This window comes from Molossus molossus, unplaced genomic scaffold (genome assembly GCF_014108415.1).
Source record: "Molossus molossus isolate mMolMol1 unplaced genomic scaffold, mMolMol1.p scaffold_m16_p_18, whole genome shotgun sequence".
In the NCBI taxonomy this organism is placed as follows: domain Eukaryota; kingdom Metazoa; phylum Chordata; class Mammalia; order Chiroptera; family Molossidae; genus Molossus; species Molossus molossus.
The window spans coordinates 18,871,467-18,891,891 of record NW_023425353.1 but is presented as its reverse complement, the minus strand read 5'-3'; the positions used below and the strand labels follow the sequence as shown (position 1 = coordinate 18,891,891).

General features: G+C 51.6%; 1 protein-coding gene across 2 annotated transcripts in view; it reads left to right on the top strand.

Annotated features, from left to right (window-relative positions):
• Window positions 1–20,425, top strand: part of CACNA2D3 (calcium voltage-gated channel auxiliary subunit alpha2delta 3) — an 874,937-nt gene that overhangs the window by 471,464 nt on the left and 383,048 nt on the right. For both annotated transcript variants that reach the window (XM_036266884.1, XM_036266885.1), the window contains exons 10-11: window positions 3,819–3,908; window positions 12,094–12,207. In XM_036266884.1, coding sequence (XP_036122777.1) covers window positions 3,819–3,908; window positions 12,094–12,207 — 204 coding nt within the window. The remainder of the gene's footprint in view (window positions 1–3,818; window positions 3,909–12,093; window positions 12,208–20,425) is intronic.

The following is a 20,425-nucleotide window of genomic DNA, read 5'->3' as shown; positions in this document are numbered from 1 at the left end:
TAGCCGTTTCCCCAGCCGTGTGTGAAGCGCGGGTTCCTGGAGGCCCAGGCTCTCCCACAGTGTGTGAAAAGCGTGAAGTGCAATGCCTGGGGTTCAGAAAGGGAGCAGGGGCGGTGTAGACGGGGTGAGGAGGCTCACTGCCACGCAGAGGGAGCTTCAGGGGGTCATTGTGATGGTGGTGGTCATCGAGGTCCTTTCCATGACATGGCCCAAATCCTGCCAACTCTGGTCAGGCGAAAAAGCAAACCTGTTGTCTTCCTTACTGAGAACGCTCAGCACGGCTGAGTCTGGGGCCTCAAGCCACGTTCTCGTGCTTCTGTCTTGCCCCCCCTGTGGGCTCTGTTCTGCTTGGCGGGTACCCTTTTCAGGGGCGCTGTCCCTGTGCGGTGGCTAGACGGCGGCTGGCAGCTCCAGGCTTCCCCCGACCTCATCTCGCGGAGTCTTCTTCCCCAGGTGTCACCAGTGGCCCAGGGACTGTCCGTGCCCACACCTGACCACGGCAGTGAGGTGGAATCCACAGATTGGACGGGCCTGATAAGTGGGCCCACCCCTTGACCCGGGAAGGAGGGAGAAAGGTGTTAGCTTTACCTAAACCGTATACATTTTGAGTGGCGGGTGAGAAGGAAAACCAGAAGAAGGGGAACCGATGCTGGACAAGCAGAATCACACGCACCCACTGGGCGTGAGCCTTAGCGTTTCCTCGGACCGACCCCGGTCGGTGGCTGCTGCCCAGCCCCGCGGCCTCTCAGAGCTGTCTGCCGCCACGCAGGTCCTCTTCACCGCCCGAGGCAGTGGCGCTAGTGTGCTAGTGAGAACGAGGAACCAGGTTTTTTGTTTTAGGTTGTTTTAATTACATTTAATGTAAATAGCTGCATGTAGCTCATGACCGCCACAGTGGACAGAGCAGCTCTTACAGAGGAAGCTGATCACGGGAGCTGTTTTCCTGGAAAAAGGTTCAGGCTTGTGTCGGGGTTTGGTGCAGCCTGGAAGTTGGGAGGCTGAGCTGATGGGCTCAGGGTGTGAGTGGGAGCAAGGGGCTTGGATGGAGGGGGAGGGGCGAGACAGGAGCAGGGGCACGGTCTTCATCCACGCTGCCATTTGGAAACCCTTAACCCGAGGAGCATTTTTTCCATCTACGATATGGACCAGATTTGTACCAGGGAAAAACAAAATCACAACTGACCTCATTATAAAAGCGAATTCCATGACATGTTGTTACATTTTACCCTTAAGTATCCAGCAATAAAAGCAACCATTGCCTGAAGCGGCTTTCTACACATGACACGCAGCTACACATGGATTAAAAGAAAAATTAAATGGGGTTGCTGTCTTATTAAAAAAAAAAAAAAGGCAATGCTGTGTAAACTGTGTGACTGAGCACAATTAAATGCAGTTGACAGAGATGACCTCAGATGCACAGAATGAACTTGTTAAGGCAGGGTCTGGTCACTACCACGTGAGCCTGGGGGGTTAAAGCCCAGCCTCTGCGAGCCGCCTGGGGGGCCTGCGTGCTGTGACCCTGGCGAGCCTGAGACCTCTCCGCGTCACCTCCCCCACAAGTCAGCTTTCCAGGGTGGTCGTGCTTAGCGAAGGGGGACCGATCTGTTCGATCGCCTCTGGCTCACCCGCAGCCAGGACGCCCGGGCTTCCTTCGACTCACTCCTGTGCCCAGATGTGTTCTCGGAGCGCCCCTGAGGGCCTGCCACATGCTCAGTGTCCTGCTGGGCCTCGAACCTCAGGCGGGAGAACAGAGAAGCCCAGCGCTTGGCTCCTGGCAGAGTGCCCTTCCTGGCTCCCGGGCCTGCAGCCTCCTTCTCCCCCATCACTCAAGCCCTTGCTAGTCTCCGGCAGACTCAGCCACACGCAGGCCCAGAGATGCAGAAAGGGCATGCTGGAGCCAGACCAGCCAGGCGTGTGTCAAGCTCATGGCCAGTACCTGGCGTACAAAATACAAAAAACAAACAAACAAACAAACCAGCAGCAGGCGTGTAGCAGGAAGAAAGAAGGCATTGGAGTGGGGGAGGCTGGCCTGGGGAGGACCTGGGCCAGGCAGCGAGGAGGTGGAAGGAAGGCATTGGAGTGGGGGAGGCTGGCCTGGGGAGGACCTGGGCCAGGCAGCTAGGAGGTGTGTGGATCCGGGCCCAGTGCTGAGCCTCAGTCTCCCTCCTGAAAGGTGGGGGTGATGGAACCTCACAGGACTGTTTCAAGGACTCACTTTGTTACCTGGTATGTGTTAAGAACTGAACGTGGAGCAGCTCTGACAGCTGGAGCTGCTCTGGTGAACACAAGGGTGTGGTCGCCGTGAGGGGGGCAGGCCAGGGAAGGGTCTGTGGGTGGTGTGCATGTTCCCAGGGTGAGCAGTTAACTTGACACCCACCTTGATGTGTGTTAGGCATGGGTGTCGTTGAAGCTGAAGCACTGTGAGGAGCCCATTGAGAACCTAGTCCAGGTGGCCAGCAAGCCTACAGCACCCTCATGGGCAGAGGCACCTAGTGCTTCCTGAGGGGGGCCAGGGGTGCAGGCATCTCCGAACCATTAGCCATGTCCTGGGATCGGCCTCCCTGATCTGTTCTGAGTTTGCAATTGGTTTCAGGGTCCCGTGGAAGATGCATCATGAGTGGGTTGGTAAGAGAAAAAAACAATCCTTGGCCAGGAAGTCATCATTGCCATGTGCCCACTGTTCCTGCCCCTCTCCCTCCTGGTGACTTCTTCAAGCAGTTTCTCCAACAGACAGGGTGTGAGTGCCTTTGGGAAGAGAATCATTCATTTAAATAGAAGATAAATGGTTTTAGAATGGGGCGATTGGAAAATGGTGCCAGGCAGCGGTGTCGCGGTGGACTCGGGCTCTGGTCCCTTGGACTTCGCACACCCACGTCTCCCCGGGCATGTGCCTGGACTCGCTCTTGCCTGCTTGTTGGGCGTGGAAATGAGTGGGGTTCCAGGTGGTCCTTCTGTCCTCTTCACTCCCCAGCTGATGCTGAGATTCGGTGGCTCTGACCTAACCAGAAGGTCCCAGGGGCTGCTGCCCAAGAGGCTCCGTCCCATTCTGCTTAGTCCTTGAAGCTCTTCTGATTTCTAGCCTCTGTATCCCTTGCCACACCACAGTTCTCACGGGCCCCGTCTTTATCGTCTCTGAGGAGATGGTTCCTGAGCACCTCTGTGTATCAGATATGAGGTAGTCACACGAGACTGAGTAGGCAGCCAGACACACCCTCTTAGGAACGTCACAGTCTCAAGAGGGGACGGAGTCTAGTCAGGAAGCTGCACACCTGCAGCGCTGTGTGCAAGGTAGACCTGAGCACGGGGTGCACACGGGGCCCAAGGACACATTCTAGGCCAGTCTCAGAGGTGGGTGGTCTGGGCAGCTTTTCAGGCAGGAAGGAGGTGACGTTCAAACTGAGGTCCCAAAGGCAGGTGGGGGAGCGCCTAGCAGGGGAGACAGGTGAATGGAGAGTGGGTTCCCACTGGAGGGGAGATTGCACACAGTCCTCAAGCGATCAGGAGTGGGAAAGGGGGGATAGAAGAGAGTCATGGGAGAGGAAACCGGAGAAGAAAGCAGGAATTGTGGACAAATTTAGTGCTTTTCACCGGAATTAAATAGATTTTTTTCCTAAAATCTAATCAGAACTAAAAAATATATATGGAAGGTACATATCGGCTTAAATAATTCTGACGTTTTAAATTTCGAAGGAAAACAGTTTCGACCATCTGGGTGTGAGACGCAGCGGGCTAGCCTCGCGGGCGGTGGCTGGCTGCTCGTCGGGGTCGCTGTTTCGCACGGCCGCACAGGGCTGACGGTCTCCGCTTTGCCGTTCCAGCACTTCAGGCAGCACCTGGACAAGCTCTTCGCCAAAGGAATCGGGATGCTGGACGTAGCCCTGAACGAGGCCTTCAACATCCTCAGCGACGTAAGCCCCCCTGATTTGCCTTTCTCTCGTCAGCGGGACGGATGGGATTGTTTTTCACTGTGGACCAGCATTATTATCAGGCCTGGCTGTCACTGAGCAGTATCCACAGGCACCCACCGGACGGGAGGGGGAGGTCTGGGCATCCAGGTCCAGCCAGGAGGCCAAGCCAGCCCCCTGCAGGGCAGAGGCGGTGGTGCAGTCTGGTTGGGGCTCAGCAGCCATGCTGAGAACTCTGGGGCTATCAGTGGGCACCGGAACCCCTTGTAATGCCGGTTTCTCTCCCCGAGACACTCTCAGTGTCTCCATGGGGTAAACCTGTTCCTCACTATGTGTCACTGAATTCCTGAATGTGGCGCTGTTCCAAGGGGGAAGGGCTTCTCTTGGCAGTATGTTTAGGGAGCGCTATACCTGCCCCTCCCTCGCGTCCAGCCCTTGGAGATTCCCAGTAAACAGGACCATAGTCCGGGCTCCAGTCAGTACCGCAGGAAGGAATTCTGCTTCACCTGCTCTTTCTCACACTGAACAAAGAATTTTTTTTTTCAACTAGCACTGTTAACACCCCATGAAATACGCTAGGGAGTGCTGGGCTGGTGATTCTTTTCCTTGAATCCGTGTGTGTGAAGCTAGAACAACATGTGACTGTATGTTCTTGTTCCGAGAGAGTAGCAGGAAAAATGGTGAATATCTTTATCAAGGCAGGTTCTGTATCATTCATTTAGTTAGTGTATATTGTATGCTTTTTAATGTCAGGCAGTACCCCAGGGAACAGAATAGGCAAACTGTTTGCCTTAATGGACCTTACCTGAGTGCACAGGTCAGCAGATGTGGGCCCATGCGCTACCTCCAGCCTGCACCCTATTTTGTCGACACTGTTACCAGAATGCAGCCATGCCCACCTGCTTCTGCTTTGTCTGCGGCCGCTCCTGCACCACATCGCCAGAGCTGATTAGTTGCGCCAGAGACCACATGGCCTGTAAAACCGAAACTATTTACTATGTGGCCCTTTACAGAAGTCTGCTGACCCCAGTGCTAGTGAGCAAAGACAGGTGAGGTGAGTGTTCCTACGAAGAACAACAGCACCATTGTGGCTGCGCGTTACGAGTTGCTGCTTCATGCAGTGGGGCCAGTGAAAGTCTCTGTGAGGAGGCGATGCTGCAGTGCGGACCTGAGGCAGGAGAGGGAGCAGCCATGCGGATACTTCTAGAAGAAGCTTTCAGCAAGAGCAGCAGCAAGTGCAAAGGCCCTGGGGCAGGGATGTTTGGCATGCTTACAGAACAGTGAGGAGACCAACAGGACAAGAACAAAGTGAGGAAGAGAGCGCATGCTAGGGGATGAGGTCGCTGGGGCAGCAGGAACCGACCGTGTGGAGCCGTAGGGACCCTGGTGAGGACTTTGGCCCTCGCTCTGGTTGCGACAGAAAGTCAGTGGAGTCTGAGCAGAGAAGGACATGACCCCAGTTTGATTTCCGCAGCATTTGGCTGGCTGTTGTGTTTAGAAGCAACTGCAGAAGGCCAGAGACAATAGCAGCAAGGCCGTTAAATTATCTGGTGACAGATAATAATGGCTCGGACCAGGGAGGCAGCAGTGAAGATGTTAAGAAGCAGAAAAATAGAAAGCACTAGGTGTTTCAAACAGCAGGAGTATAATTCTGGGGACTGATGGACCTGGAGGCCGCTCCTCTCTGGGGCAGGAGGGACAGCAGGAGGGCGGGGCTCCCTCAGAGCCTCCTCACTGTGGCCACAGAGAGAGAACAGAACCAGGGAGGGGACTGCATTCCTGGAGGGCAGGGCCTGTCCTGGGACGCTGGTACTGGAGGACACAGCCATTGCCAGAAAACGCCCCGACAGCAGAGAGAAGGGGGGAAGTCACCCAGAAGCCCGGCCCCTCCCTCGTGTCCCCCAGGATTCTCCTGCACGTGAACCTGGCCCAGACTGCGGGGAGCCTGGGAGCATGGCTTTCAGGACAAAGGACAGGGAGAGGCTGAGAGCAAACAGGTCCTCCGTGGGGTGACTGCGCTGTGGGGTGTCGCAGAGCCGGGAGGGGGCAGCCATGCGGGCCAGCTGCTGTCAGGAGCGGCATTCGCAGACTCGCGGGTTCACGTGTAGTCGTCGGTTATGCCTGGGCTGGAACTTGAGTTGTTCCGACTGGCTGCACTGGCCTCTCAAGCCAAGGGCGGGACCTGATTCTAGACTCCCTTTTGCCAGTCTCATCTGTTGGTACCCAGAAGGCCATTCAGGTCTCAGTCCTGAGCCAACGACAAACTGCAGAGGAGAGTAGCATAAGAAGGGAAGGTGCCAAGCCAGCTTCTTCCCTGTCAGCCCGTGGCCATGGCCTCGCACCCACGCCGAGGGGTCTGCTCTGGATGAGGAGCAGCTATGCCGGCCCCATTGTTCAGGGAAGCACATTTCTGTTCACAGAGTGTCGCTAATTCAGAAGCAGGCCTGGCCAGAGCAAAGGGCCAAGCTCCACCTCCAAATTCCGGCTTGAACCCCGGGTAGAGGCCTTCTCCGGGCTTGCAGATGCTTAGCTCTGCCTCTCGGCAGGCCCTTGCTAGGGGCTGATACCGAAAGGACTCGTCCCAGTTGGGAAATCGCTCTCTTCTCATTTCAGAAGCCTGGTATCTGGAATGGGGAGGCTACGTGGAGCTGGGGTCCCTGTCTGGACACCCGCCTGCAGGGCATTTCTGTTCTCCGCTCTTTGGCGGAGGTGGTGTGGGAGGGAGTTAGGAGGTGCTTGTCCTGTGGTTAAGTCTGTGGCCTCCGGAGTCAGGCCGGCTGGGCCCAGAAGCCTGAGTCTCTGTGGCCTTGAGAACACTGTTTCCCTGGTTGCTCATCTGGAAAGTGGGGATAGGACGAGACTGCCCATTGGCCTCCTCATCGGTGAGACCCGGGGAGAAAAGAAAATGCAGCCTCCTTGGTTGAAAGTTATGAAGAATTTTCAGAGAGTGAGAGCAGTGCTGGGCTGAGTGGGCAGTGCCATCTCCTGACCAGGGAGGCTAGGCAGCCGCGACGCTGCCAGGCGCCTGTGGCAGGTAGAAGTGGGAGCCATCCTCCCTGCCCAGGGCCTCGGGGACGTCTGCTGCCCCTTGTTATGGGTGGGAGGTCCCCGTCTCCACCAGCTGCTGGCGGTGATATCCCGAGAAAAGGAGTTTTCTGAGACCGCACAGGAGGAGGATGCAGTGTAGAAACCTTATCTCTGTGGAACCCAACCCCTGAGTTTCCAGTTACAATGGTACCACCTTCCCCTCGCCTCTCTCCTTTGTTCTGTTCCTTTGCTCTCCCCATCCCTCCCGCTTACCAGTTTGCTCTCAGACTCCCCTCAGGCAGCGTCCCCATTGTGTGCCCGTGGGTGCTGATGTGCCCAGGTGCGCCCGCACAGATGCTGTGGCCAAGGTGGGGGACCACGGTGCCCTCGGACCTATTAGAGGCCCGGAAGTCCTGCAGTGAGCACCCTGTTTCCAATGTGTGCATACCAGTCCTCAAACTTACTGACCCCGGGACTTACCACATCGCACCCACAGGATTCGAACCTCGCACAAGTCACAGCCCGGTGAGCACACTTCTAGGCACTGCACCTGTACGTACTCCCAGCACCTCTGTGTCCAGAGCCTTCACCAACACGTGGTGGCTTTTGCCCTTGAATCCTGGTGAGAGAAGCAGTTTGAACCAGGGAAACCTTCCACACACCTGCCTGCTCTGCCTTCACCTGGAGAAACCCTCTAGGGCTGGCCAGTTAGAAAACGTTATGGGCCAAATATAAATTCCAGAAAGTAATAAATGGAAGGAACAAAACATATTACAAAATGCCCCTGTTTGAGACTGGCTGACAGTTGGCACCATATTTTTTTTAGTGCACATTTGTCCCGTAGAAAGAAACATTTCCATCCATCCCTAACCACTAGGCTCATAAATAGCCAAACACTGGAAAACACAGGGATGATTCACCTGTCATGAAGATGGAGGTCTAGCTATTTTCCACTTCACCAATATGATCTTTACGTCGTATAGTCCTCTTCCCGTGTATTATGCCCACCTCTGCAGGCAAATATAAAATGAACAAAATAAAATAAAAAAATTTTAAATGGTATTTCTCAAACACACAAACACATATTTTTTTCTCTCTCTCTCTCTTCACACACACACACACACACACACACACACACACACACTTGCAATTGTGGCTGTGGCTGGAACTTTGAATGGATCAGAGTTTCCTTTAACAAAATGAAGTTAATTCTATTTTACAGTGACCTGAACTTCAGTTTCAGTATTTGCTCAGATGACTCAAAGACTTGTAGTTACTGTACCAACAGCTTTGAAAGGAGCATTCAAGTCAACTTGTAAGACCCTTCTGGCTCCTGATCTTCGCTGCATTCATTAGATTCAGTAAGAACACAGAGCTGGTTTGCTACAGTAGTTAGCATCTACCTTGTCACGTGACAGCTGCAATTATCTTTTTTGGCGATGAATATGATCTTTGCGGTGATTACCTTGAAAAAATTTTTCTTAGCCAATTAAATAAAATTCAGTGACATTTCAAAGACTGTTAATCACAACCAAATGCTTTAAATGTCAGGATGCATTGAAATTTTCTCGGCTAACTGATGAATCACTGAGCTAATTGTAGTTCATCATCAGGCCCTTGTCATTGTTATTATTATGGAAAACACTTTCATCACTCTCGCTATTCAATAAAAAAAGTTCTAGATGAGTATGAAGAGAAGAGATAGTACTCATCAAAGCATTTGAATCTAATTGCGGTCGCCCGGATTTTCCAAGTGCAGATTGCTGCAGAAAATTCCAAGGACCCACCAGGGAGAAAAGGGTTGCTCTGGGCATCTCTGCTTCCAGGCAGCATTATTCCGATCTCTTCATTTCCCTTCCTTCTTGCTTTTCGTTTGGGAGAGATTTTCCAGGACGTTTTCAAATGAATTGTATGAACGCCATCCCCAAGTTCTCCTGGTTTCCCCCCTTCTGTGGCCTCTGTGACCTGAAGCATAGATCCCCTTGATTCAGTGGCCTGCCACTCGGTTTCCTCAGGGACTTCAAGGCTGTGCTGAATGCAAGCTCCTGAAAACATCTCCACGACAACCTGTCCATCAGAAAAGGCCACAAAGCTTTGCTCTCTCCCTGCAGTGAGGAGCCAAATGCACTCTGCCCAGACTCTTAGCAGCCTCTCAGCGTGGAGAAGACAACAACATTCATGGAGACGGTGAAGTGTGATGGAAGGTGTCTTTCAGGATGGAGGAGAGGGCAGAGCTTGGTTACGACCCATAAGAATCCTAGTACTGTAGTAAAGGCTTGGTGGACACGGCAAGGGGAAGATTTTGAGGTGGGGGGGTCACAGTCTAAGGGTATGGCTTGTCCTTTGATGCTTTGTGGTTGAAGAGTTGACGGGTCTCTCAGGAAGTTCCTGGACGAAGCATAAGGTTATTTGCAGTTTTTATCTTCCTCAGCAAGAGTTTTCTGGGATGGTGTTATGCTAGTAAAGACAGGAGGCTGGTAGTTATGTGAACAGCTTTGCGATGTGATGATTCAGTCGGCAGGTATCGCTCCCCACTCATTTGTGTCATGGGCCATGTCTGCTCGTTGACTTGGGGACACCTGTCCAGTACACGTTGCAGGAGTGGCTGCCAGGGCCAGGCCTGGAGTGAAGGGCACACAGTTTAAGGAGCACTTACTCCCCCTTGGGGTGGTAGCCTGGTAACTGCCAGGTGGCCCTGGAGCCCAGGGAAGGATGGGGAAGAGGGAAGGGGGAAGGAAGGAGAAGGAAATGCATGTCTGTGGAGTCCTATCCCGAGCTGCTTCGGGACCTTACTGGGAAGCCACAGAGTGTGCTGAACGTGGGACTGGATTCTGGAGCTGGACTGCCTTGGTTTAAATCTCAGCTGTGGCAGATAGCAGCTGTGTGACCTTGGGCAAGTTACTAATCTCTCTGTGCTTTTCTTACCCAACCTGTAAAATGGCAATAATGATAGCACCTACCTCAGAAGCTAGTGAAGATTAAGTGTGTACTTGTAGCCCAGCTTATAAGGCATTTAACTAGTGCTGCAATGACCAGTAAACGTGGTATCCCCTCTTAAAAGGGAAGGAAAGGAGACTGAAGGCAGAACCTGCCCCAGGCACAGAGCCTGTGGCGCGGGGACGGGGCTAAGGGCCACAGTGGGCCAGGGATGCTTCCCGTTGGCTGTGCTCCACCCCGGCGTGGCCATGCGGCAGGTCATTCCTCCCTTCCACCAGCCATCCATCGGTTAATTATAGTCTTCTTCCAAGTTATCGCAACTTCAGACTGCACGTCAGAACCCTGCGTGGGCAGCTTGCACAGGCTGGGCACACTCCACGCAGCGCTGTTCTCTGCTCGCCGTGGAATGCCCCACCCCGGGCGCTCAGCTGTCTCCTTCTCAGGGACAGCTTTTCTAAAGTCACCCTGATCCGTGTCCTATCCCTCTCTCCGCTTTCTTTCTCTTCCTCTTAGCATCACCTCTATCGAATATGCAACATCATTAACTGATTCTCCTTGTTTCTGTACGTCTCCCCAAGTAGAATGTAAACTACACGAGGGCAGGGATGGTTTTATTATTAATTTAATTTTATTTCAGCTGTTTCTCCTTTTTCCCCTTTGACACCCCCGTCCCAGCCCCCCCAAATAGTTGTCTATGTCCATTGGTTATGCGCACATGCATATAAGTTCTTTGGTTTATCTCTTCCCTCCCCTCGCCCCCTTCTTCTGAGGTTTGTCAGTCTGAACTGTACTCCTTTCCATGTCTCTGGGTCTATTTTGATCATCAGCTTATTTTGTTCATTATATTCCACAAATAAGTGAGATCATGTGATATTTGTCTTTCTCTGACTGGCTTATTTCATTTAGCATAATACTCTTCAGGTCCCTCCATGTCGTCTCAAAGGATAAGAGATCTTTCTTTCTTACAGCTGCATAGTATTCCATTGTGTATATGTACCACAGCTTTTTTATCCATTCGTCTACTGATGGACACTTGGGCTGTTTCCAGATCTTAGCTATTGTAAATAGTGCTGCTATGAACAATGGGGGTACATATATTCTTTCTGATTGGTGTTTCAGGCTTCTTAGGGTATATTCCTAGAAGTGGGGGTCACTGGGTCAAATGGCAGTTCTATTTTTAACTTTTTGAGGAAGCACCACAGTGTTTTCCATAGTGGCTGCACCAGTCTGCATTCCCACCAGCAGTGTGCTGGAGTCCCCTTCTCTGAGGTTAGGAATTTTTGTTATGTTACATCGCCAGCACCATGTGGGCTTTTCATAAATAATTTTTGAATAAGTGAGTAAACTTTGTAGATTGTAATGGACAGAGTAGTTTCACTTCCGAAGCTTGAAGGCTTTTTGTGTGTTTTCCATGCGTTGGCATTACCATGTAATTGTAGGGCTGTAAAGGACATGGCATTGCTTTGAATGGCAGCATTAACAACATTCACTGAGGGGAGTGTTCACTCCTGACTCAAGGGAAGGACACGAAGCCCTGGCTTGCGCGGTCTGGTTGCCCTAGCCTACCTCTCACAGAGGCTGGCATTTGGAAAATGTTATGTAAAACTGAAAGGTAAAGACGTGGGGTTTTGCACACCAGTGGGCAAAATCTTGGAATTTCGGCACGGTGTACACACTATCGTACATAAACCAACACAAAACGTCACGTGCTAACACATCTATATGTAAAACAAACCCCAAAGAAAGGGCGCTCACGCCTCGAATCTGAATTGTTATGTTCCTGACTTGATTCTCTGTATGTCCGAAACCTTGATGTTATTACATAGTACAGCTCGCACCCATTAGGTCCATTCAAACCAGACTCGGGTTTCAAAAGAGATGCTGCCGGGCACACAGTCTGCTGGCCAGGCCGTGTCCCTGAACGGTGCTGTGCCAGCTGCTCTAGGCTTGTATTCGGAAGCGCTGTCCACACCTGGAGGTCAGAGAGGTTATGTGTGTTAGACGCTCTCTTCCCGTCTATGCCCGTTGTACAGAGATCCCTGCTGCCATCTGTGTTTTGTTCCAAGTTGTCAGAATAAATTTGGTGCTCCCTGCGAGGGGAAAGGCTCATTGTGCCCATGAGCTCTCCTTTCGTCCTGAGCCCAAGACCTCATGCCCTGAAGCCTCACGGATGCACCGAGCTCTCTGGTGTGTCTTCTTACTTTGCACTTATTTCTGCCCACAGTTCAACCACACAGGACAAGGGAGCATCTGCAGCCAGGCCATCATGCTTGTCACGGACGGGGCCGTGGACACCTATGACACCATCTTTGCGAAGTACAACTGGCCAGAGCGAAAGGTAAGTCGGTGCTGATGCCGACCACGCAGGGCTGTCCACGGAGTGTCTTCATTGTGTTGAAGCGTCCCTGTTGTCCACAGATAAGTGCCAGGTGGATTTAATCTCATGATGACCTATGGTTTCTCAGCCTTGTGTTTTTTGGTTCACCAAAACGCAACGATGGCTTTCCTTGTTCTCAGAACGAAACATTTTTGGAGGGGAGAAGAAACCTGTAAAGACATGTTCATCGTGTGCCCTGAAAAGATTTGTTGTGATGTGTGCTTTGTCCACTAGGGGCAGGGCTTTTCTTTGTTTCTCATGGAGCCAGAGTGGCATGGGGGTCCGGCATCCATGGAGTGTGAGGTCAGCCACGGCCCTGCAGCCGCCTTCCTCCTGTGTCTGTGTGTTCCAGTTCCTCTGTGAGCCCTGGTTACCACCCAGAAGCTTCTCCACAAGCGCCCCCACCCCAGTGCTGTTCCCCACCGGCGTCAGAGTTTGGTCTCTGTTCTAATTACGTCTTTGCTTTCCAGGTTGACATGTATTCGTCTGTGGAACCCATGTGTTAGAATATCAGTGATGGATATTCATATTTTGGTGCCTTTTGAATGCCTTAACCCAGTGGTTCCTCAAGCTATTAGCCAGTTTGAATTCCCCGGGGAAAGCTCTTAATTTATAGATACTTGGACCTTACTCTGCACCCACTGAATCAAAGTCTCTGAGGATCTGGCCCAGGAACTCGTGTTTTTAGTAAGTTCCTCGAGTGGGCCCCAGTCGGCCGAGGGCAGGTGGTGAGCACTGTCTTACCTAAATGGTGGAATTTCCGCGGGGAGAAGAGGTCACTCAGACAGGGTGCTGACCCGGGTGTGTCACAAAGCGCTTTCCGGCGCCCTGTGCAGAGTGACCATCTCTACAGGTGGTGAGGCCATGCAGAGCACACCCACCCTGCCTTGTCTGCCTCAGGTATTCAATTCTGGGGGTTGAACCAACCATGCACTCCTGGGAGCAAGGGGCCGAAGACAAACGACAGTCGTGCTCAGCTGTCTCCAGGGGCCCTGACCTGAGGGATGTGCGCTGTCGCTCCCTGTCCCCTCGCTCACTCTCAGCCCCCATGTGTCTTTGACAACCCAGGCACCTTACCCCACCAGGTGTGAGTCTGGTTGTTGAAGATACCGGCCTTTTGTGCATGTGGTTCCCAAAGGGACACCAACCCCTTGCCCCGGGCGCAGCCTTAGAAACGGCATCACGTCTGAGGCTGGGGACAAGCTCGCAGTGCTGGGCTTGCTCAGAGCATGTCGGCGCTGACGAGGCCCCTGCCTCAGTTATCTAGGGATCCACTGACTGGCGGCAACTCCTGCCACACCGACTCTGGAATCCGGTCCTGGATAAGATGATGCTCCCTGTTCGACAAAGTGACTGAGATGCTGTATTTTGGGTGAGGATTTCTAGGGACTGGTGAGGCGCGAGTTCATTGCTGATAAATGTCTGTGATGGAAAGGGAGGAACAGCTGGGTGGACTTGTGTACCTGCAGCACTCAGCATGGTGCTGGGACATGGCTGGTGCCCAGTGCCCAGCCCTGAGGGGTAACTGAGTGACTGGGGGGGCCAGGAGGAAGGACACAACACAAAATAACTTGGGTAGGGTCATGGGTACTATGCAGTCGAATAGAATGTTCACAGATGCCATGGCATTTCACAGCATGTTGAAGGATATTTGGAACAGTTTAGGACCATCTCAGATAAAAGAAGGAAGTGAAGGGGCCTTTTAATAAGCGGCTCCATTAACACCAACCGTGTAGTCGTACGTGTCTCCCGCGCAGCCTCGGATGAAGCCCTGCCCCGTGGTGACGCCTGACAGAGAGCAGTTGCCAAGCATGTGTATTTAACCATTACGGCCTTATTGCGGGAGAGGCACAGGCTCAGGCTGCAGTCATAATTCTTCAGACAAAACACAAATTTCAACGTATCTTTCCAAAGGAACAATATTGACTTTAGGCCAGGTGCTTCCTAGGATTAATTGGAACCAGGGTCCTGGAAACTTCAACGTTGCACAAAAACAGTTTCATCTACTTAGAAGGTACTATCACGCAGAAGCAGATTTCTTTTTGTAGCCAGAGAGTCTCTTTCTGTGATTAAAAATTAATAGCAGAATGCCTTTCCTTTCTGCTCCATTCTGGAGAGTTCATGACATTTATATATGTATAGTATACATATACATATACATATACATATATATACATATGCATATGCATATACGTGTACATTCTCTTCTCGGTGACTTCTCTGCGAAGGCACAGGGAATACACGTATGTAACACCCTGATGTGATTACGCCCTGTGTTAAGTGAGATGCTGGCCACCGTCTCAGCAGTCATCTTTATTTCGAACATTAGTAAAGGGTTGTGTCATGCTGTGATTGGTAATCTTCCAGATTATAGAAACAGGAAGTGGGTTCAGGAGAAGGAAGAATGATCTTAAGGCTGGAGCCTGATCCCCAGAAGACAGTCCTTCTCAAACCTGAGCGAGCATCAGAGCCACCTGGAGGGCTCGCTCCAGCCCCTGGCTCCCGCATCTCCAGGGTTTCGCATTCCCTGGGGCTCCCGGGGCCTGAGAACGTGTGCAGCTGGTGCGTCCTGAGGATGCGTTGGCTGTGGGCGGAGCACACCTGGGAGCTGCTGCCCTGGGATGTGGCCCTGGGGACAGGGTGTGGTGACTCGGTGGGCTCTGCGGCCTTCATTCACAAGGACCGTTCCCTCAGTCCAATCCAATGCCCAGGAATATGCCTTGGCTCATACTTTGCTTAAAATACCGCCAGTTACTAATCAGCATTTAAAATCTGGCTACAGTATATAACATTTTAAAGTTTTTGTTTTTCTCATAAATGGATACGTGTGACGCTCTGGAGCCAACATTCTCGTAGGACAAAAAAGCCTGGAGCTGAGAAATGCTGCTTCCTGAGACGGCAGAGGCACGCTCTCTTTGGCCATGACCCTCACCACTGTCAGTTCCTCCAGGCTCACTTCGCGCACCTGCTCTACATGCCCGCAGGTGTGCAGTTGTGGAGTGACAGGTGTGGCTTGCATTTGCCCTGCCTTTGGGGATGTTTCTTTCTCTTGGGTCTGCCTAAGCCTTCCCTTTTCTCCTCCAGCCACAGGCCACCCTTCCTTTGCCTGAACCCGAAACTGTAGACCCTGTCAGGGTCATCGTAAGGGAAGCATGGCTTCATGCCCAGTGTTAGAATTACCTCGGAGCCTATTTCATCAAGGACTTGGTGAGTCCTTGAGGACAGGTTTTGTGTCTCGGGAGTCCCACCACCATGCACCGGAGCCCAGCCCTGCTGAGAAGCATGGCAGAGCCGCCCAGGGTACTGTCGTGATCCCTGCCCCCTGGTGTTTACACCTGTGTAATCTCACCTTGGATGTGGGCGGGACCTGTGATTTTCTCCTAGCCAATAAAATGTGGTAAAGGTGAGGGTGTTTTGCAGAGGTAATTAGGTCTCAAGTCAGTCGATTTTGATCAATCCAAAGGGATATTATGGTGGGTGGGCCTTATGCAATTGAAAACCTTGAAAAGAGGGACTGGACACTCCCTGAGGGCAGAGAGACTCTTCTTGCCAGTTTGATGATGTAAGTGGCTTTTTGAAGAAGCCCTTGTGACAAGGACTTGAGGGCAACCTCTAGGACCTGGGGGCATCCTCCAGCCAACAGTCAGCAAAAAGCTGGGCCCTCAGTCTTAGAGCCACAAGGAAGTGAATCCTGCTCACAGTCTGATTGAACTTGGAAGCAGAGCCTTCCTCAGTCAGACCTCCAGATGAAAACACAACCCACTCGGCACCGTGATCGCAGCCTCGTGAGACTGGGGCCAGCAGATCGAGCTGAGCTGTGTGCAGACTCTGGACCCGAAGAAGCAGATGATAACATGTGTGTTGATTTCAGCCACTATGTTTTGGGTAACTTGTTATGCAGCAAAAGAAGCAAGGATAAGGGAGAAAGAAAAGACAATCACTTATATAGCAATACTATAAAACATCCCCAAACCTGGTGGCTTACCATAACACTTTATTCTGTCTTGCAATTCTGTGGGGTAACTGTGGAGTCGGCCCCCCATGGTGTCGGGTGGGTCTCTAGGTAATCCACGTGCACTGGGAGCTTGGCTGGGCTGCCTCGTTCCTCCTCACCACGGCATCTCTCTCCACCTGTGTCTCCTCCTCCAGGGCCACCCCGTGAGTTGTCTCTCCCAGTCCAGGAGCCTGGACTTCCTTACAGTATGGCAGCTGGGTTCCCAGAAAGGGAAAGGGGGAGGAAGTAGGGAGCAGGCCAGGGAGCATTTGTGGGTGTCCATGTTTAAAGCTACCTACCACCTCACCAGGGCTGCGCTCAAGGCAACTGATGAATAAATCATTTCAGAATGAGCTGGAAGAAGGAATGCATTATTGGTGATTTAACTACGCGTCCATGAAGCAGCGATTGCTGAGGCTGTGTGCCCCTTGCCAGCATTTCATTTCTGAGTGCAGAAATGAGGAGCTATTCGTTCATTTATTGGGTGCCATTTACTTTTGCCTGATGTCCATTGGTCTGGGGCTTAACAGCAGTTCTGGCACGCTGGGAATACAATATGAACTTCTTAACATGAAAGGGACTCATTCCAGGATCTGCTCAAGGAATGAAGCTGCCTACATTTAAATGAGAAAAACGGTCACTCCTACCATCTCTATAGTTGTTCTTCCAAGTGAACTAAAAAAAAAAAGCTCATGGAATTATTTATTATTGCGTTCCTTCATGACAAGACGGAGTGGGTAGCAGGAAATGCTAAGTGGTTTAAAGAAGGGTTGCACCATGGCCCATGGGCCAAATATGGTCCATTGCCTACTTTGTGCGGCCTATGAGCTATGAATGAATGATTTTTTACATTTTCAAATGGCAAAAACAAACAAACAAACAAAACCACACACAATAAAACCCAAGGAGAATAATATTTTATGATGTTGAAAATGATGTCAAATACTATAAATCAAGTATTGTTGTAACGCAGCCAGCCCCTTTGTTACATTTTCTACTGTTGAGTGGTTGTGGCCTGGACCATGAGGCCCACAGAGCCTGAGGTATTTATGGCCTGGCCCTTTGAGAACATGCTGGCCAGCCCCGGGCTAACGGAGCCCACGCGTGTTGCGGATTCCTTTGAGACGCCCCGGGAATGCTATGCATTGGCTGAATTCAAGAGTGGCGGTAGAGACTGGATTCTCTCTATTCTCAACGAGGGAGCCACTCTTTCAGCTGTTTTGAGTCCTTTCTGTCGTCCTCCTTCTCCTTCAGCGCTGCCCTGGGGCTGGGCTCCGTACACAGCCAGGGAGCGTCTCAGAAGGAAAGCGAGCTGCAGGCACCCGGCCGGGCTGTACCCCTGCCTGGAATGTCGCGTCTTCGTAAACGTCAGACTTCCCTGCCCTTGGAGCCCTGCTTTCTGGTGACATGCCACTTAGCAGCGAGTCATAGCTTTCCGGTCACTGGACTAACGGGGGACCCCCTGGAGAGAATCAGATGTCCTCTTTGCCAAGATCCAGGAAAGCAGAGACTCCCTGGATCCAAAGAAAATGGAAGCCTTGGAACCCCCATCATGGTGGGGCCAGAACCGACCTGCTCCTCGGTTCACAGTTCATACCTCGCTTAGCGTCACACAGCGGCCCTCTGTGCCTGTCCGATGGCGCTGTGCCATCCGTCCTTCGGGTGGGTGTGCCATGAGAAACGTGGGCGCATCTGCATGCTTGGTACACGTCCCTGACCCAGAACATCCCTCAACGAAAGACTGCTTTAAACTGGTTTCCTGGTCCTAAGGTTAGGAAGGGAGCTCATGGGAGCTGTTCTCCTGGATGCGGACGCCCCTCGTATATTTGCACAGAAAGCCCACGAGGTGGGTACTACTAGCATTTCCTTTTTCATAAAGGAGGAAACAGGCAGCAAGAGGCTACATAACTGACTCACGGTTTCATAACCAGCATTTGGTGGATCTGAAGTGGCAACCCCGCCACTGAACGCCGAGGCTGTACCCCGAACCAGGACGCTGGAGGGCCAAAGCCAAACAAGTGCCCCGAGGTCGCGAGCGAGCTGCCACCCTGCTCAGTCACCCGGCGAAGGGTTCAGTTCCTTGGCCTTCCCACCCCAAGTGCGTGAGGTTCTGCAGAGATTTGGGGGTCTCAGAACCAAGAGGAGACACACTGTGTGGCCTCAGGAGGAGGCCGTCGGGGGTAACTTGGTGATTTCCCTCTTCTGGGAGGACAGGGGACTTGTAAGATGAATTCTGTTTCAGTTTTGGGGTACCTCCAGAACAGCAGCGAGGCCTGTAGCTTTGAGGCCCCCAGAGACCAGGGCCCGGGGTCCCTGGAGGATCCTTGGTGGCCTGGGGAGGAGGGTACGGAGGTGAGGCAAGAGCAACTTGGTCTGGGGACAAGGGGAAGCCCTTGGTCACAGATGGTTTGGGGGCCTGTCTTCGGAGCGCCTGTGGGAACACGGTTGGGAATCACTGCCCTTTGAGCTGATGTCCCATGGATCTTCAAGAGGGGTACTCTTGGGGGTTGCTCCAGGCCTCCCTTGCTTGGCAAGAGCCTCAAGCCTGCCAAGTGGCAGAGGCCTGGAGGAAGGTCTCTGCGAGGTCCCTCGCTCCCTCTTTCCGTGGGGCCTGGCCACCCGGGGAAGCAGAACTTCTGGCGGAGTTAGCGCTTATTCTCTTACGAACCCTTAAGGGATCTTAAGCAATTTGGAAGAAAAAGTTTTTCTTCTTTCCTTTTTTCCTAAACTGCATTGTTTCCTTCTCTGACTTTCAAGTGATTTTTTTTTTTTTTTTTTTTTTTGGTCCTAACATATTCATTTATTTTTTATTTTTTTGGTATTGAGGTACCTACCAATTTTTCAACATTGTAAGTACCACTGTGATAATCATGCTTATCTCGAATTCATTGTGTGTAACTTTGATTTGTTCCTTAGGGTTAAAATATTTTTTAATTATGTTTTGACAGTTGACATTCAATATTATTATTATTTTAAATTTATTTTTACTGTTGAGAGTATTACCGATGTCCCCCATTTTCCCCCCTTTGACCCCCGTCCCAGCTCCCACCCTACCTCAGGCCTTCCCCACACTATTATCTGTGTCAATATTATTGTATATTAGTTTCAGGTATACAGCGTAATCGTTAGACAAGTATGTAATATGCAAAGTGATCCCCCTGATACTTCAAGTAGCCCTCTGACACCACACCTAGTTATTACAATAGCATTGACTACATTTCCTGTGCTGAACTTTACATCCCATGACCCTTTTGTAACGACCGATTTGTTCTTCGTAACCCCGTCCCCCTTCCCCTTCACCCAAACCCCTCCCTCTGGCAGCCAACCATCAGAGTGTTCTCTGCATGTGAGTTTGTTTCTGTTTGGTTTGTCTATTTTGTTCTTCAGACTCTACATGTAAGTGAAGTCATATGATATTGGTCTTTCTCTGTCACTCACACCTGTCAGAGTGGCTGTCATCAATAAATCAACAAACCGCAAGTGTTAGGAGGGTGTGGAGCAAAGGGGACCCTCGTGCACTGTTGGTGGGAATGCAGACTGGAGCAGCCACTGTGTGGAGTTACCTCAAAAAATAAAAAAATGGACCTTCCTTGTGGTCCAGTGATTCCTCTTCTGGAAATACAACTGAAGAAACCCAGAACACTCCTGTGAAAGAACACACGCACCCCTGTTCTCCCTGCAGCACTATTTATAGTCGCTGAGATCTGAAGCACCAGCCTGTCAGTAAACAAAGGATAGAGATGGGGTGCGCATATACAATGGAATATTACCTGGCTATGAAAAGGAATGAGACTTACTATTTGTGACAGCATGGGTGGACTTAGAGGGTGTTATGCTAAGTGAAATAAATTGAATTTTCAAGTGATTTTGCCTTCCTTTGAGCCAGTTGAGAGGAGAGGGATTTACCCAAGACCAAGACCACAGGCCACCAGGGAAGGGGTTAAAATCATACTGCTCATGGAGGAGGGGTCTCCAAACCTCTTCCCTTCCTCCACTCCTCCACTGCGGCTCTTTCTGGCCTTCATCCCAAAGAAGCAGATTAGCACGGGTGTGAGGCTGGCCAGGGCTGTTGGCAGAGGATGTCGAGGGAAGGGAGGAGCTACATGGGGGTAACTTACTCAGTCAACAGTTTCATCGAGGGCCAGCGTGTCCCGGATCATCGATCCCAACGCTAGGTGTACAGCT